Source organism: Anarhichas minor, unplaced genomic scaffold (genome assembly GCF_050575085.1).
Source record: "Anarhichas minor isolate MPS153535 unplaced genomic scaffold, ASM5057508v1 ptg000074l, whole genome shotgun sequence".
NCBI classification, from domain to species: domain Eukaryota; kingdom Metazoa; phylum Chordata; class Actinopteri; order Perciformes; family Anarhichadidae; genus Anarhichas; species Anarhichas minor.
Genome location: NW_027466520.1, coordinates 1,929,833 through 1,949,489, shown reverse-complemented (window position 1 = coordinate 1,949,489; position 19,657 = coordinate 1,929,833). Strand labels below are relative to the sequence as shown.

The 19,657-nt window shown below is 42.5% G+C and overlaps 1 protein-coding gene across 1 annotated transcript in view; it reads right to left on the bottom strand.

The window, feature by feature from the left end:
- Positions 1–15,427, bottom strand: part of LOC142937422 (cadherin-12-like) — a 55,667-nt gene extending 40,240 nt beyond the window's left edge. Inside the window, exon 1 of the mRNA XM_076080334.1 lies at positions 15,182–15,427. Within this exon, the coding sequence (XP_075936449.1) occupies positions 15,182–15,427 (246 nt within the window). The remainder of the gene's footprint in view (positions 1–15,181) is intronic.
- Positions 15,428–19,657: the final 4,230 nt, after the last annotated feature.

Genomic DNA, 19,657 nt, shown 5'->3' with positions numbered 1-19,657 from the left:
GTTGCATGTAGTGCCATAGCCGCGAGCTTTCGCTAACCTCGACCATGGTGCAGCTGCCATGCACTAGCTAATGACTGAATGAGTCCTCACACTGACACTGTCTTTCTTTTTGTAGTTGTACAGTCTCTTTCTTTCTGCCCCACAGGTAAATAAGCTGTCATTTGCACACGGCCAATTATCCGGTGTATCTCTGTGATAATTGCAGCCATGGAGAGGAGAGGATGTTTGGGATGCAGCTATAAATTCTCTGTAGGTTACTACTGAACACAAACCAAGACACGTAGACACAAGCGCAGACACACAGGGAGGAGTTGGTGATTCGGTGCAAATTGCCCAGTTCACACAAGCATAGCAGGGCGTTATGATGTTCTCACCCATAATGCATTATTCATCAATATTCAAATGTGCAAAGTATGACCCTTGTTGGATGACAACTAGGTCTCACAACAATTTATGCAATGACCACAAAATCTGAAATGTAGATTATTAGTATTGTCTTTATAAATACTGTGGACAATATACTGCTCCTCTGTAAAAAATAATAATACATAAATACAATCAAAACCAATGTATCAACGTAGATTGCAAACTTAAATTACTAATAATCCATGCTCACCAATTTATCATGATACACTTGTTAATTAAGATGCATGCAATATGAAATATAGCATGTATCTCAATGTAGCGTATTTAGAATGTGTATTATCTACAATTGAATTGTGGACACTAAAGCTGAGGGTTAACATAATTATTAGTATTAGTGTTATCCTGAAGTTTAGAATTGTACCAGCTTAATGGTAAATATCCCCATCTATGGCACACTGTGATTAACATGAACAACGGGAAAATAGTGTAGCGTTAACCCCAGGGTGTTTATCGTATTATTCAATCCAGCCAACAATTTGTACCCTTGCTACAAGGAGACAAAACGAGGGGAGTTCAAAAGAAATGGAACCGAGCGAGGGGGCCATCGTTATGTCGGACAATTTGGGGTTTCTCCTCCTCACTTCCAGGGGAAGAAATCTACTTCCAGGTGGACGCGTTGAAGTCAAACTCAGCGGTTTACCAAAGCCAAGACGACCTGCACGGACACGTCTAGTTCGAGGCTGCAGAGTGCGGCTGTTTCACTTGGCTGAATCCTAGACTGTATAGAAGAAGGGCCGAATGGACAAGCGCCGGTAAAGCTAAACTGCGCAGGTGCAGAAGGAGGCGGACAGGTAGCTGAAAGAAGATGAGAACCCTCATTAGAAGAAAAAATGTATTGAAAGTTAAAAATGCAACCTGGATACAGATGTAGAGCATTGCATGAAGTTTAATGTGGAAGTAACGTTGCGGACTTTTATGCCTTTCTTGTATAAATAAAGGGCCTGCAAAAGCCACGCAGGTAAACGTCCGTGCTTCACTTTACATCGTGAGTTTAACGTTACATTGTGGCGGTTTCCCACTCGGACACGTTAAACTAATACCGGAATGAGTGACGGGACCAGTACACGCAGAAGAACCGCTTCTTGTTCTGCACCTGAACTTAAAAAGGACACAACTGCGGACGGTGAACTTCAGTGGACATCTCCAGGAAGGCCTCACGTCAACACGGGATTCCGAGGATGAGGAGCTGGCTGTGGACAGGGTGGCTCGTGACTTCATACAAGTAGGATAATATTCCATAATTCTTGGAGGCCGACGGGTCTTTTTTTCCTGTTGCATACAGTGCTGCTTGGTGAAAAGCCGCCGTGCTGATCATTATTCTGCTGCTGGGTGTGTGTGTGTGTGTGTGGTGAGAGTACATGAAGGGCTGGGCGATAACTCATCACTATGCATTGCCCTGCAGAGGGACTGTTGTGTGTGTATAACAGGATTCTAGTAACATTATGTCATTAAAGTATCATGTCTGAGGCTAACAACATGACTTGCTGATGCTGTCTGACGTAATGCAGTGCAACTCAGTCTAATGCATTCATCAAAGTCTAGAGCCTATTTATTTATGTGACCTTGAATTCACTCATCATGATATTGGAAAAAAAATATCATATTTATGTCAAACATGTTGCCCAGCCTGATGTGCTTGTTTGGGTGTGGCACATATGCACAGGCATGTATTTGGTGGTGACATTCTATTCCATGTTCTATTCCATTCTGATGCGTTCCATGCTATGCTGATGTGTTCCGTGCAATGCTGATGTGTTCCGTGCTATGCTGATGTGTTCCGTGCTATGCTGATGTGTTCCGTGCTATGCTGCTGTATTCCGTGTTCCGTGCTATGCTGATGGATTCCATGTTCCGTGCTATGCTGATGTGTTCCATGTTCCGTGCTATGCTGATGTGTTCCGTGCTATGCTGATGTGTTCCATGTTCCGTGCTATGCTGATGTGTTCCGTGCTATGCTGATGTGTTCCATGTTCCGTGCTATGCTGATGTGTTCAGTGCTATGCTGATGGTTTCCATGTTCCGTGCTATGCTGCTGTGTTCCGTGCTATGCTGCTGTATTCTGTGCTATGCTGCTGTATTCCGTGTTCTGTGCTATGCTGATGGATTCCATGTTCCGTGCTATGCTGATGTGTTCCGTGCTATGCTGATGTGTTCCGTGCTATGCTGATGTGTTCCATGTTCCGTGCTATGCTGATGTGTTCCGTGCTATGCTGCTGTATTCCATGCTATGCTGCTGGATTCCATGTTCCGTGCTATGCTGATGTGTTCCGTGCTATGCTGATGTGTTCCGTGCTATACTGATGTGTTCCGTGCTATGCTGATGTGTTCCGTGCTATGCTGATGTGTTCCGTGCTATGCTGATGTGTTCCATGTTCCGTGCTATGCTGATGTGTTCCGTGCTATGCTGCTGTATTCCGTTTTCCATGCTATACTGCTGGATTCCATGTTCCGTGCTATGCTGATGTGTTCCATGCTATGCTGATGTGTTCCGTGCTATGCTGATGGATTCCATGTTCTGTGCTATGCTGATGTGTTCCATGTTCCGTGCTATGCTGATGGATTCCGTGTTCCATGCTATGCTGCTGTGTTCCGTGCTATGCTGATGTGTTCCATGCTATGCTGATGGATTCCATGTTCTGTGCTATGCTGCTGTATTCCGTGCTATGCTGCTGTATTCCGTGTTCCGTGCTATGCTGATGGATTCCATGTTCCGTGCTATGCTGATGTGTTCCATGTTCCGTGCTATGCTGCTGTTCCACTAGGCTGTGGCTGGCTGGCTGCGGTGCCACTCATTTGCCTGTTGTGTGAATTGTTTGCTGATCACAAATCTTGCATTGCTTGTTTGACGTGTCTTTTTTCGCACACGCCTCTGACTACGAATAAGGTAGGATAATGTGTTTCTATTCTATTATGTGCTGCTTGGCCGCCGTGTCATGATGCAAGTGTTGGTCGCTGCACCACCCAGTTGCCTGTTTGCATGCATGTCATGTATGTCATGGTTTTGTCTCACCGACTTGTGAAATGTACTTGCACTAGTGCAGGAGTAGTGCAGGAGTGTTTTATTCCCGGGAAGAAGCTTTGATGGCAAGTTACAAATAGTTACTGTGATGGATTGACCTGCAGCACATGTACACCAAGCCCTCAACATGTCTTCTGTGCATACATCTATTCTTCTTCTCTATTCTGATCTTGTCAATGCTGCTTGGGTTCAGTCCGTCGTTTCATTATCTTGGTCACTGTACCATTAGCTTGTGTGTGTGTGTTGTTGCCAACTGTTTCTTTGTATCTGGCTTTGTTGGAAATGGGTTACACCGTCTACTGTAAAATTGGGCAGAGAGCCCCCTCTCTAATTAAAGTGCTCCCATCAGGAAAAAAAAGCAAAAAAAAAACAAGCTGTGAAGTGCTTATTGGAGCAGTAATGACCGTAGTACTCTATCACCGTGTGGTTGTGTGAAACGAAGCGTCTGGCACGTCTGTAGGTGAGGCAGCAGAGGAATAATTACTCGCACAAACCCACTGAGATTTCAGCCATGTGTGTGTAAATCCTTGACAAACAAAAAGTGAGCGAGAGTGGTACGAGTCTTCTTAAGTGTTCTCATTTACAAGCTTTGACTTGTAAAGTGTCGATACACCAGAAGATGTTTTTAGTTTTTTTTTGTAGCCAAAGATGATACAGACAGAATACAATCATCCGGCAACTGCATTTTCAGTCGAGCCAAATGAGAGCAAACTATTTCCTGTGGGCCTTTTGTCTGTCAGCAGTCTGGTTAGAGTGGTGTTGCCCTCCGGTGCTCCCCAGGAACTCGTGCTTCGAGGTGTGCTCTTGTCTTTAATAAAACACGGTGCGTTCCCGGCGCCCCACGCTTACATCAGACGCTAGTTTGTTTTTGTAATCCCGTAATATTTCTACAATCCATTCACATGATCCACAGCGTCATTCAGTGGGCTTTCTGTCCCATCAGGCCGACGACACCATGTGAGCAGCAGTCCCGTTTGTGAGTGTGGTGAAAGTTGTCGCTCCTTTCTGCTTGAGGCGTAGCAGGAGAGATCAGAGTGGCAGATGGACTGTAGCAACAATGGAGGCATAATGGGGCCCGCAATCTTTTACTTGTCAGACCGAGCCGAGACAAACGCGTTGCTGACAGAAGACATGTCACTCATACACACTGCAACAAATAATGTTGTGAAAATCTATTTTGTTGAGAATTCTTTGATACAGGCATTGGATCACAATATGTTCATATGTATCTGTCACCCACTCCCAATGGACAAAATAACAGACATCTGACAATGAAGTCTGTACCTTGTAGAGCTTAATCAACACCTGTCTGAAGTGTTGCTAGTTTCCCAGCAGCAGCTGTTGCAGGGCAGTTGTTTCTTGATTGCATACTACTGCTTAGGTGTTCATCATATGTTACCATTTCCATGTAAATAATAATTACTGCTGTGTATTGATAGCTCCTCGAGCTGTTCAGTCCTAATAATAATAATAATCATCATCAGCCCAAAGTACTTGCATGACCTGAAGCTGGATTAGTGTACTCTGTAACGTGGGCAGACTGATGTTTGTGTGTACTGCTGGATGAATTATCACTTTGTATTTATGATTAATGGGGTGTTTGTATGTGGTTGTCCTTTGACTGACCAGAAAAAGAAAAAAAACTTGGAGCCTATTTTTCCCGTTTGCAGTTTATTCAATACAAGTACCCAGGAGAGGCACCTGCAAAACACTCCGCACAGTTAAAGATGAAGAAGAAATGCAAACATTGAAAAGCATATGCACATTGCCTCATTAATTATAGGCCAAGTAAAAGTTGACTGATATTAATTATAAATCCCATTACTCTAACAATGGTAATTAATTATATAAAAAAAAGATTCATTAACAGGGAGGCAGACGAGGGCTTCTTTTAAACTACAAACCACTCAGTGGGCTCAATAGACGAGAGGCAGAATCACAGTCGCAGCCGCCTTTAAAGGGAAAAGAAAGAGGGATTTCACCAAAGAGCAAAGAGAAGAAATGTCCATTCCTCTCCCGTAACAGTTGTTCACAATTTATAACAATCGCATGGACAAAAATGAATTCTGCGTGCAGAATTCAAATGATGGCTTCAGTGATAACCGTGTGTCGATCCCAAAAGCAAATGTGGTTAACACGACTGAGGAATGAGTGAGCGGGAGCCGGCTCGTACAGACGCTGTGATCGTATGCACCCGTATTGCGGCGAGCATGTCTTCACACTCCATTTTTCATGATAAGCGTAATTAGCAAGACGCTGTGCTCCGGGTACCAGTTGACATGGCGGCAGCTATAAAAAGAAACGGGTAGTGCGAGGAAATGAAGTAAGATTCCTGTTACCAGCCAAACTCGCACCATCTGTTTTGAGTAATGATGTTTGCATTCAAGGTGTTTTTCTGTTGTTTTCTTCTTCTCAGTCTTCACACATTTTCCGAGACCATTAAACGTTTAGCATTTTTGGCCGGTTAGTTAATGCCTTTGTGAAACAATGTTTCAGTGATCATGTAGCTGCTGTTGTTCAGAGTCTTTCTTCGCCTCATTCTTGCCCGGATTTGTAGCTGTTTATGGACATTGCATTAGACGTTGTAGCCTTCAAAGCCGTGACCTCTGGTTTTCCACAGTGTTCTCTCTAGATATCAGGCCATCTTGCCCTGTCTGGAGCAGTAGAGGCAATGCAGAGCCCAGTGCATCAGCATTGTTGTCAAAACAAATATCGGCAGGCCCATTACTCACCTGCTATTAGGGAAAATACTTGTATTGACCGAAGCTGCTCAACTACGGGGAAGAATGATGGCTCATCTCTGCTGGCTGTGAAACAGTCACACACTTAGGTCAGTGATTGCGCCATACGGGGGAATTCTTGGCTCGGTGGCGTTCCCGGTTATACTTCCAGGATTTGCAGCACACAGCTCCTCATTTGTTATGCAGTAAACCCGCATATTGATTCATTTGAGTGATTTCGGAGGAGAATGTAGCCAACCTCTGTAGAAAATGCTGTAATTGGATTTCTGCAGCCAGGATAATGTGGCGCTCCTCTCAGGAATGCATATGGAGACCGCGAGTCGTCTCCGATAGGGAGCCGACGGTGACATACTTGAACGCCCCAGCAACCTCGTACACCAGCGACTACATCCACCCATCAGTACACAGTCTGAAAAGGGTCGCAACATACTTTAGTCTCAATAAATGTGTGGATTATGTTATGTAAAGTTCAACAGACATTAAATAGCATTGTCTTCAATCTAAAACATGAATGCACTGTAAAGCATTTGTCCTGTGTTCTCCTCTTTAAAGAAAAAAAACCAATAATCATAAACCAAAATGGATAATTTAATGTATTTGTTGCTTTCATGATGGCGCTACCTAGTTTTGCGTTAATCAGACACAGACACATAGATGATTGCCTCATTTCAATACAATCAATTAGATCTTGAATGAAGCAGTAACGTCAGCGACCTATCAGACGGTCCCAGTGAGCGAGGCAGCAGCCTGCTACACTAGAGCCACAACGAGCCACGTTACTCGACATGTAGGGCAATAGCCTGCTGTTAAAAACAGATATGTAGGCAGGGTGTCGTACTGAAGTCTTCATTTTGGTATTGTGACGACACTAACACACTAACTAAAGTCTCCTTCTTGTCTAGCCTACAAACACAAACACACATCTTGTCCTGCACCTTGTTGGAGCAGTATAAATATGTAAACCCTACTGATGCCACAAGTCATATTGTATATTTATAAAAGTCTGTGAATAAATTCATTCTGATCCATATCCATATCACGCTTTATGCAAAAAAACACTCCGTATCCCCCATCAGAATTCCTACAATGTGCTGTTAATCAGTGTAAATCATTCTGCATCCGTTGGGGCGTTCTGTGCTTCCCTGGCCCGACCGCTGTCATGAATTTATTTTTATGCTGCTGTTCATTATTAGTTCTGACGCCACCCTTCAATCCAACAAGCGTTCAACCCAGTGATGACAGAGTGTCAGTATATGTTCCGAGTTTGTGCATTGTCTTGCTGGTGCCCTGTCATACCGCATCACGACTGCTTGCATGGTAAGTTTTGGCGGGCGGTCGGTGCGCCGGGGAGCTGCTGATGGAAAGAAAACTCTGTGTCAAACGCCCCGGGGCTTATTATAGCTGATCGATATTGGCTCGCGGGCCGTTTCTTTGCTGCTGACAGCTCGGAGGATGCTATCTGGGTTGTGCCATGCCTCAGTCAGGTAATGGGGGCGGACGCACACACACACAGGTTTATATGCAACATAACAAAACATGTAGGGATGTGTGTGTATGTTCGTGATGAGTGTGAGGGAGAGAGGACCACATTTGATTGATTGACACATCCATAGTCGAGGTTGAAGCTCCTGAGCTGCTACCTCTGAAACTATATTACAGCAATTTAAATTCAGTGCGTCTCACCTGCAGTTGCTGACAGGTGTTCATCAGAACCCATAAACATGGTTGTTGATATAACGGCTACCTATGTCAACAATCTGAGGAACTAACAGGATTCGATCAGCAGCTTCAGCATACATTACAAAACCTTTCCAAAAAAGGTGTTTTCATGTGAGGTTATCTTTTGCATAGCCAATAACATGGTACAAGAATGATTTTTGACACATCACATTAATGTACATGATTGTTATTGATCTCATAGGCCGCGGTTAAGGCTTGATTCCCCTTTCTCATATCACACTTGATTAAACTATCCAGTGATATTGATACAACACACAGAATGCAATTTTCTACCCAGAATCGCAACAATATTGCCCATCAATGTCAAGGAACAAATGGAAAATGTTGACCAGGGTAGTAAGTGATACTGATTGGGGGCATTAGCACACCGTTTGGAAATATGATCCAGGCAATTCAGGAGGAAAGTCCATTATCCACGAGGACAAAATATGTGAAATATATTACTTTGGCAGGACGGATGAATGGCGTCATTAGCTTTTATTTCGCATGTTCTTCTCAGAATTTCCCCGCGACATTCATCATCAACACGCAATACAATTGTAAAGGCCCTCAACCTCTTAATATGTCCTAACGAGCTGCTGAATCACTGGCACACCGCATGCAAAACCTGCAGCAGAGCGATCCTTTCACATTACTTTGCACTTGACAGTGAATCACTACGGCAGCACATTTCCACATGAATTTAGGGAGAAGATCACGTCATTTCATCGGAGAGCGTTTAATACACAGAATCCACACATTGTACTGCAGTTTTTTTACTGGCATTTAAACCGATATTCGGTGTACACATACCATTAAATCACTGCATTAACAATGGAGTCAAGGGGTCATGCCGATATAGGATGAATTTGTGTGCTACTTGTTCCCCGTCCACATTATTTATGTCAGAAAATCAGTCACTACTTCAAGCATGCTTCATGGATGTCATGGATAGATCAACGAGATTATTGTTTGCCTGTCAGACTCTGCACGTAGTCGACTTGCTCCGCTGTATGCCACTGAATAGACCTCTGCACAGGACAGTGCAAAGCACTCAAGTTACAAAGCCTGTGATTTTGCAGTCGGTGTTAATTACCTGCTGGCTTTGCAGTCAGTCCAGCTGAAGTATTTTGCAACGGCGGCTATAATCACCGTAGTGTGTAAACAGGTTTGCTGCTTTTATACAGGCCTCTTCAGGTTTTCATCCATTTTACAGTTGAGCACTTAAACTGAACTATATTTAACAGCGTGTAACACGGTATCACTAGCAGGGCCGATTCGGGTGCTGGAATCCGTCTTTGTTGGGCCTGGTGCATACGTCTTGTTGAAACGTCTTTTATGTTCTTCTTATAGGTCCTCATTGAAAGATTAAATTGCGGGCTCCACGTCGGTAATAAATCTCAGCCAGGTGTGGGGTGGGACTGAGAGGAAGAGCCATCAATAAAGAGAAGGATGGTCCTTCCTTGTCAGCCAGGAAGCCAAGGAATAAACAAGTTGTGGGAGAAACAGGGCTGCCCTTTCTAGGAAGAAGTGGTTTATTGACTTGTATTTAAATGAGCGACCTTTTGTCTGCCAGTGTGTGAAACGGGGCATTGGAGCATGCCACTGCATGCCATCACATGCTCTGTATTGCAGTAAAGGGTACTGAGACTTTTCCCCCTTTCCTTTTCCTAAGTGTGACTGTCTAAACTGATTGGATTTGTCTTTAACCTTCAGTGCTGTTGTGTATAATTTGTAGGGACGGGTATTGTTAGGATTATATCGACTCTTTTCGTTACAATACTCTTGTCGGTTCCTTTTTATTACTAAATAAGTGCTTCTTAACATATTTAAAGTAATAATAACTTTTGTTATATTCGATGTTAAATACAACTAAATGTTTCTGGAGCAGCAACAGTAATGTTTACCACATATAGACTCAATGAATTCTCAGCAGAAGAACCCCCACCGGTCGTAAGTGCTCATTATATTTGCCCTGCGCAGAAATGACTAGCACCATTCCTTTAAGTGAATTCCGAATTGCCAAATTACTTTAATAATAGAGACAATATGTCAAACAGCAATTTATGACCATTATGTTCAAATGGAGAGTGCCTTGATGCTAGAAACGAATGGTGAAAATAGCTGCAGAGAGTTTAATAGAGGGTGAGATGAGGCGGCTTGGCTTTATATACAGACACACCACTAATGGCAGATTTTTCTTGCAGATAATCACTGCTCAGCATAGGAAAGGCCCCAGCATTATCTAATTGTGAGCGCACAGGGTTGTTACATTTACCCCCTTAAGCCTTCTGGGCTTTAATTGCTAATCTGCAATAATGTGGTTGTTGTCACCAGGAGATTGTCGGAGGTTTCACAGCATGTGGGCTTGTATTCAATGTGAAATGGTTGTGCTCAAAGTGAGTTCTATTAATAAATATGTTCCTGCGGGTCTTTATTTATATCTTTTAAAAACGTTAGAGGAAGACAGTCATAAATTTATGATTTCTCACAGTTTATTTATTGTTAATGGCATTGGAAGTACGGAGTCAACCTAGACTGCGTATGAATATATAAGTGGACCTACTCACCCTGACGTCACCCATTGGTGTGTGGACAACGGTTTTAATGCCTTCAGTTTGCCATTCTGACTCTTGCTATATTGATTTTTTCTTTTTTTAGCCATTGCCATCGTGGTTTTTGGCAAAGAAAATGTTACAATCAGACAACTCCCAGCCTCACAATAAACTTGAACCCCTTTCTTGCAGTTTAACTGCAATTACATTTGATTCACTCTAAGTTTCTGGTTGCATTTTCCATGGAGGAATCTTATTGCCTCAGAGACTCTCGAGACACTGAGGTTTAGGAAAAAATGCAGTAACCACCTTTCGTAACAACTGCAGTTCAGTTGCCCTTGAGCAAGGCCCCGGAGCAGTTGCTCCCTTCTTAATGGATGCAGGACGGACTAGTAGTGCTAAACACCACACTGAATCTTGTCATGACCTTATTTGCACCTCAGGGAGCAAAGAGGGCAATTAAGTAAGCAGTGCAAGTAGCAGCTCTCAGTCTGAGGCCTGACTGTAGGTTTTCTAACAGGCTCCGAGTCTATATGTGTCGAATAAGTTTCCACCTCAATTTAACTGACCAAGAAGCAATAATATATACATTCTGGCATAAATATCAAGATTTAGTCTGTGTCAAATGAATATATTACGGCTTCTTGTTGTTTTTTGCAGTTTTATTTCTCAAATTGGGTCGCATTCATTAAATGGTATAAAAGCCAGAGTCTAAATTCATTCTCTTTATTTTGTAGTCATAGCGTACCACCAAAACAAGTGGAAATGCAGTCATGGCATATTTTTCTCTTGATGTCGCAGAAGAAAAGAAATGTTGCTTTGCTTGCACTCATTAATCTGAAATAGACCACAGCCTGGAAAGATGGATGTTTTTTAGGACTAATCTTATTTACCTCATGTGATTGCAACATGAGAAGGTACACATAAATAAACTGTGGATGTATGTTTTAATAATATGCAATCATAATAATTCATTCAACATGCTGATGTTGGCCTATTCCAGATATATCAGTATTGTCATGCAATAAAAATTCAGTACAGAAATGCCAAACTAGGCTTGAGGTGATTTAAACATGTCACCTTTACATCAAGCAGCACTGACGAGTTAACTTTTCAACTGTGAAATATTCTGCTCAATTTGTATCTCTGTCAAAATGTAAAGAGCTGCAACTGACGTGTACTTTCATTACAAATGTTCATTTTAAATAGTTGGGGATACTTTTTCAGTTGATCAACTGATCAATTTATTGTTAATATCTTCTTCTCACTTTCCTCAAAAATCCAGCATTGACCAGACTTTAAAGTAAATTGGGACTCTGAGCTTAAATCCCAAATCAATACAATTACGATGCCGGGTGGTGATTCGAATATGTATTGCAATATTTTGTGTTTTGCAATTCTTGTTGAGTTGATAGGATTTATTGCGATTTTTGTTGCGGCTACTTTATTTGACCATAGGAAAAAAAGGTTGAATCCTACTCTTCTAGAGACTTTTTTTCATGTGGAAAATCTACAAATTGATACAGTAAAGGTGTTGGATCAATGTGTTTTGCCTTAAATATTCACAAATGTAGCCATTTCAAGTCAAAAGTCACACGTCTATCCTTCTGATAACGTAGCCAAGTCCACCGCTAGCTCTTCCCCGTCAGCTCTGTTCTGTATAGACATCTATTGTCAGCTCGATCAGGACGGTTTTAATGCATTCACCATGAATGTAAGTATATTGGTGCGCTGCAGCTGCAGCTCTCTCACTTCCGCTTTGTTTTTCTTGAGACTGATAAGACGTCCCCTTACTCAAAGATCGTCCTACCTTTTGCAGAGACTAAAATGAAACAAGTGAATTTGGTATGGCCAAATGGAGTAGCATTAGATAATTTACGTTATGTTAGGTATGGTGATGACAATGCACAACATGGGCCTGAATACTTCTGGCTGTTGACGGGTTCAGTGCAGTCTCAGACTCGGATGAGTATGTTTTGGAATATGAATGAAAATAAAACAATTGGGCATTCACTAGGACAACCAAATGTTATCATGTTGTCTCCAAACATCTGCCGTCACTACAAGCAACCAGTGGTGCATCCAGACGCCAGTTAATAGGCAAACCATTTAATCCGTAACACCTGTACTCTGAAGCTCCACTCATTAGTTGTTGTCCCCCTCCTCACTTCCTCTGTCAGTGGTTGTCTTGTATTCTGTATGATGTCAGCGCTGACATCATACAGAATGCATGTGTGTTGCATGTGTCTTGCTCTTTTAACAATGATGCAGTTAAAAAAAGAATTGCACGATTCAACTGATAAAGACTAGAGATACACCTGTGGAGCTAAGATTAGCAGAGTACGTACGTTAGCATATCTATGCTGCGCTAGCCTCTGAAGGTATACTGAATGTATGCTGTTTTTTTTTTTTTGATAATAACAGTGAATAAAGACCTACTCCGCTTTACAGGAACAGTGTCTCGGTCACCTGGTGATCTGTAGCTTTAGCTTCTCTCTTTATCTGTTGAACCTGTTTTCGCTGCTGAATCAGTTTGACATCCTGAATATATCCTTCAAAGGACTATTGTATACCCTTCTGTCTGCTTCTCTGTCAAATCGCTTTTTCTTTTACCCAAAAATTAGACCTAGATAGTATGTATTCAGTGAGTGCAGTTAGTGACAGTGTGGGCTCCATGTTAGCTCTGACAGCTTGACAGAGTAGCAGCAAGGGGCGGGGCTTAGAGAATGATCAATTTACAGCAAGGCTCCAGACTAACTCTTTTCACCACCTTCAAAGAGAGTCCCGAAAAATAATTTCAACCATCCTGAAGTCGGTACAAACTATCACAAATTCTAAATGTTATCTTTCTAGCTTTGTTATTGTCATCTATAGTGGCTATTTGTGTAATGTACATAAAAAACAAGTTCAAATAGCAAATCAATTATTGCATTTGTATTGAAATATTTGCTTTAACAATAAAAACATGCGTTTACTCTGAGCAGAATGTATGGACATGAATTACAATAGCATAAGTGTCTGATTAATAAGTGTGTTCTTAAGGTTGTTGCTGCGTGACTTATTTTAGACAGCAGCCATCTGGTGTGCTAATTAACTGATAAATGAGAACCAACGAGTGAAATAGCATAACTTTCATTTCAAGCAAACCAACCATAACTGCTCAGGTAATCGCAGACATGATTGGAAAGAGCTCCTAATGCTCGAAGAAAGAAACGTGTAGAGGGGAAAAGTGAGTTCTTCTTGAATCCAGTCACTGAAAGAAATGAATGCTGACACCTAAGAAATAATCCTAAAATAATTTAGATAATTTCTTATTCCTATGGTTGGTCAGTAGTCCCTTGAGCCACTATAGCGCCGCTATCTGCAGGTCAGTGAATGGAAATCGTGTTTACACTGTAGAGTGAATACATTATCACAATAAGGCATTGATTTATTATAGCATGAGCATTCATTGCACGGAGACTCACGGCCCATTAGAGTTCATTTATGTGCCTTGAAAGCAAACCTGTTACCCTCACAAGCCTCTGTGACAGTACCTGATAACTCCTTGGAAGACATATCACTAACAGCCTGCTCTCCCAGTCTCCAGGCATTCTGTTTAACTTGTATCCCGGTAAAGCTACGATCATTTCGGAGCAGAAGCCCTTCCCTTAAGGTTGTCCTGACAAAGGTCCGAGGATCTCATCTACAAATGCTTTTCATATGGCGAAGAATCAGTCAATTATTTTGAAGCAGTGCAGCAGCCCAGGATTAAGTGATTTAGGAGGGCAGCAGACAGCAGCTCTTAGCCTCAGAGACTTCCACAAACAGCATGGCTTGTCAGGGCTGATTGCAGCGGCACTGGGCCAGATAAGTCAGTCTTACTATTATCCTACGTAAGCCAGGAGTGCCAAATTACAACTTTAGCCTTAAAACCCAACAGAGTTTACTCATGAATGTGTTAAGCCACAGCAGAGTCCAAAGAAAATATAGAATCATTAAAAACCAAGATGGCCGAGGTTTGAGTGGGGACAGAAAAAGTGTGTCTGACGGGATGTATATCTCAGTCTGGATTCAGTTCAGGCTATCGGCCCTCTCTGCTGTCTTTTTATTGCTGTCAGCATATCCCCAGGCTCATAACTGTGATGTTCTGACAGCTTTACAAGGGCCGTAATTTCAATTTATTTCTACCGGGCCATCGATTCTCTCACCACTTCAATGTCATGTTTAGTCCAACATAGAAATGAACGCACAGCGCCATTAGCATGTATAGATTTTCCTCCAAAGCCTGAGACCATTAATGTCTTAAAACACGAACAAACGGGGACATCTTTACAACAAGAGCATTATTAGATTAAAAATGTCCAGGCTTAGTTCCAGGGGCCAAATGAAAATGGGCAACAGTTGCCATCAGAGATGGTGCAGTGTGAATGTATTAGTATGTTATTTTGTTTCAGAAGGACAGCCTTGCCCAAACGATTGTGACATAGTGCTTTTATACAAGTATAAATTATAAATAAACATATTGTGATATTTTATGTAGTTGATATTGCCCATCTGAAGCCAAAGTAGTTCAAACGCTATATATTAGAGTGCTTTTCTGTTCCTTTTCTTCTATTTTATCGCCCTCACATTCTATCGCTCCCTCCATTTACCACCAATTCAATTTCTCCTGAGCTCCTTACTATGTGATTTATGACTTCTCCTGCACCATAAAAAGCTGGAAAAATAAGGCTTTTTACCTTGCCCACGTACTGCGGGTCTGACCCCATGTACTCCTCCAGTACAAAGAACTGGTTCCACACCCAGCCCCTTTTGACCCGTTGAAATCCAGCCGCCCCATTCCTCATCGGGCCCACCAAGCCTCTGGCGTGCTCCCGCCCCGGCCTGCTCCGTCCCAGTGCCGACGAAGGTGGACGTAAAGAAGAGACGGAGCCTTCGTCGACGAGAATCCAAAGGAACAGCAGCAGGCAGTTCCTTGTTAGCATTGGCGATCTGTGAGGTTCAGGTCCCCAAGTTGAAGTCCAGTGACAAGAGCTGAGCCACGCTGAAACGACTTGTGTGGGTGGGTATGGGGAATGGGTGAGCCGGTGCCCAAAAAGCAGGATCCCACTCAGAGAGATATGAAGCTCATCACCTGAAGGAAACAGAACAAATACATAGTTAGAAAGTTAGCTGTTTGCTGTTTACCTCCATTACCTACTGTATATTAATTAATGATGCAAAGTTATTACTCTGACAGTCCAGGACTGTCCAATAGTACACACGGTCATCATATATTTCTTATGGTTAATCAAGCAATCCGCTTCAAGTGATCAGTTTGGGTCTTTTCATACATGACAACATCTGGAAAAAAAACATTTTCAGAACTACAGTAGGCTATTGATAATCCAAATTCTCTTTTTTTTCCTTCCTGCCCATTTTCCGGCTGGCAAGCTGAGGCTGGAGCTATGTGGACACTCGTATCATGACTGTAAAAATCTGAATGTGCACAGGGGAAAAGCACCTGTGGTTGAAGCCGCCCTAGATTGATAATGCATGGCTACACAACGCCTTGCTCCGTGCCACTAACTGGGTGAGCGAGGATCCCCCGGCAAAAAGGCTCGCCATTCATCTGCATGCACCACCCACGCTGCAGTGACACTGAGCCAGCAGGAAAAACAGGAAAGCCTCGCCCCGAGTGAGCCCTTGGTGAGGGACACGCCACAAGAACTGGCAGCGAGCCAATAAATAGCCAAGCATTATTTTATATTCATGTAATAAATATACTAATGTCAATTAGATGGTTTTCTGTATGAGAAATAGGGCTAAAGGAAAACAACAACACAAAAAGTAGTCATTATAATGTTCTGCTTCTAGTGATTAATTTGACTTGTACAGACGTGGTTTCTGCTGTACTGGAGTTCAATCATAAACACAAGTGTACTAGATAGTTCTCTGGGATTTATCCTCTAATTAGCTAAATTACTCGTCTCTGCAGTGGAAACTGTGACTTTATTTTTCCCGTCACTTATCGGCCGCCGCACACTGTGCCGCAGACCTGTCGGTGTTACTGCAGTTCCTTGATTGCCCAGAGAGGTCGAAAGTCATATATTATTTAATGACACTTTGATGAGAGGGTGCTGAGGAGCTTTTCTGTTTTGGCCTCGCAAACCTCGCCCTAATGCTTTTCATCAAACCCGACAGAAAGCCCCTGTGAATGGAGATGAACCCTTCTCAAAAACACACACACGCGTGCAGTTGTTCCCATCAGAAGCCGTAGCATGATGCATTGGCAGGTCATACATCAAACTGACGTGTGTACTGTACGGGATGCCGGTGCAACGCGGCGTGCTCGCAGTGATTCCTTTAAGGCGCTTTTCTCTCAGCCATCACTCCGGCGAGGAGCACAACAGATTTTGACAAGCGGTGGCCACAGGAGATTGTCTTGGTTGCTGCAGCATGTCATTTGTCAGAGACACGTTCCATGAAAGAGGCAACTCGTACAGAAGATTACTAATATATAATCCAGCTCACAGACAAGCATATTTAATTTGTTTTCTTCCAATGTGCTTTGTTCTAGTCTGCACATAGCTCAGCTGAAGTACCAATGGGGCTGTGAGATGGATGTCGCATGTCATGCCGTTGAGTCTGAGTTGGGATGCATGAGTGAAGCACGATTGAGACAGGAAAAAAAAAAAAAACATATTCAGAAAGTTTGGAAATACCTCACTTGTTTATGCTGCAGATTTCCATTTTAGAACAATACAAGTAAATCAAGTTGATCTCTGATCAGTCTTAAAACAGACCATTTGTGGTATACTTCAGAGTAGTGACATAATACAGTGCATCCATTGTTCTTGAATACAAACGTATAAGGACTGCAGGTACTATATAACTTGTCGTATTAGCAGTACGTGCAAGCGCATTTATTACAACAGCAATAAGAGAAATAAGGTGAAAAACAGGATTACAAAAGTCGATCTAGGTAGATTAGTTTGATCTACACGTTGCAACCCTTGAAAGCTGTTTGTAGATTAATCTCAGCTAATAAACTGCTGAATCTACAAATGGTGTTAAGTTGTTTAGCTGTATTAACTTATGTTAGGACAGGCAGCACATTTTTTATCATTAAAAGGCCTTAAGTGTGATCTCTTAATTAACCATCATTCATTGCACAGACTAATGCGTATTAGACGTGTTACAGAAAGACAAAGACATATTACAGAAATAACCTCATTTGATGAAACCTCATTCATTATTGAGCAAACAACTCAAACAACTGTTGCTGTTCACACCTCGTTGTCAAGCCAGGCGACCATATCAACACCCAGCTCTGGCCTTGTCACGAGACACTTAATTGTGCTGAAAACAAGAGAAGAGAACCACAAATGGTTGGAATGAAGAAGGGAGCTAATGGTTTCCACACCTGGTTTATTGTTCCTCTCTCCCTCCTGATGCACTTATAAGCTGTACAGTAATGGAAGACAGCGTGCCTCTAATTTCATAACCGGGGCCCTCATTGACATCATTGTCTGTTGATTAATTATCCTGACTTGGAACATCGTCTTCAGAGGGAGATTACTTCAACAAGGTTAGCGGCGCACCTAGATCCATTTATTCTCTCTGTCACCGCACTATCTTAAAAGTCAGAACTGATCTGCAAAGTTCCCCGTGCAAAATTGTCAGGAACTGTCTTGACACGGGTCAGACATGCCTCTCCCGCAGGTCACTCCTCATTTAGCGCCGACATAATGGAAAATGACTGTTCCCGTAATTCCTGCAAGATCACGCCTCTGCCGCTGCACGGCCCTGGGAGGACTCCATGCATATTGTATGAGGTAAGTTCATTAGCATGTGTCGGGCTCCGGTTGCGAGCCTTGACCCGCACGTCTACTTCAGACAACGCGGCGCAGTGGGCTGACAGCGCTCTCACACATCACCTTCAACAACCGGAGAGCATATGGCCAGCCGATCTGCTGGAGCAGATCACCACCCACAAGAGACTCCCACCGAAAGTTAGTAGTCGTCAAGGCTGCCATAAACATGACAAACAAATAAGTGGGCATTGACTTCTGGAATAGAGGGGAGAGATGAGTCACCTGGATCAAGTTCTTGTTTTGCATACTCTATCATTTCCTGATGGATGTGTGGGCAGGGATGCTCGTTTGGTGATTTAGATTTAGTGATTCACCTTCGGAGTAGAAGCTTGTTAATAGAGTTTGTGAATGTAGAACTACAATATTGAATTTTGATGAAGAATCTTCATGTGTAAATGGGGAGGGTTCAGCACTTGGTTTGTCAGTTTATAGAAACATATTTCACGCTATACTTATATTTATATATTTGTTGATCAATATTGGTGAATGCAAATTATTTAAACACCACAATTATAGTGATATTCTTTATGAAATTGGACCAGGTGACCTTTTTTATTACTAAATATTTTAACAACAAATTGTGTGTTTCTTCTCAAATTTCACGATCGAGAGAAAAATGCAAAAATCTAGAAGTGTCTGTAGTATGACGTTGCCCGTTTGCATTCACCTGTCTGAGTATGGCTGTCATAAACACCACATAAGGCATACATTTCCGTCAATTAAAAGAATAAAAGTAGAAACCGACTGGCAACATACTTCAGGTCACTGTGTTAATGTTTCTCTGCACATGCATCAAAGGAGCTGCAGCATGTTGGTACCGATCATATTGTTTTTGTACCTGATTGTAATAACAGTGAAAGCTTCTGTTAATATAACAGATGTGTTGAGGTCAGCACTGTCACCACAATGATCACAACAGTGACCGGAATTGAACTACACTCTTGACTCATGAGAAAATATGTTGAGGCTGATGAGACGGAGGAAAAAAAGGGAATCAGGGAAATCACTGTGAAGACATTGCTTTTTTTGCACGGCTCAGGCCAAAGGAGACTGTAATATCATTTGGAGTCCTTCGGGGGAAGAGTGGGAGGCGAGACGTGTAGGTGGAAGCAATGTAATGAAAATGGGAGTAACAACACAGCTGGCCAGTCGAGCTAAATGATCAAAGAACTCCTCATGCGTAGGTTATAGCGCAACCAAAGTAATAGCCAATGAAATGGCTCCGTCAGTTACTCGGATACATTGACGATGAAGTTTGGCCTCGACCCTTCTGTTGGCTTGGCAAAACAAAGGAAACGAGCTGTTTTATCCCCGTCCAGGTGTGAAACAATGACGCTGGTAGATGCAAAGCACTGCAGT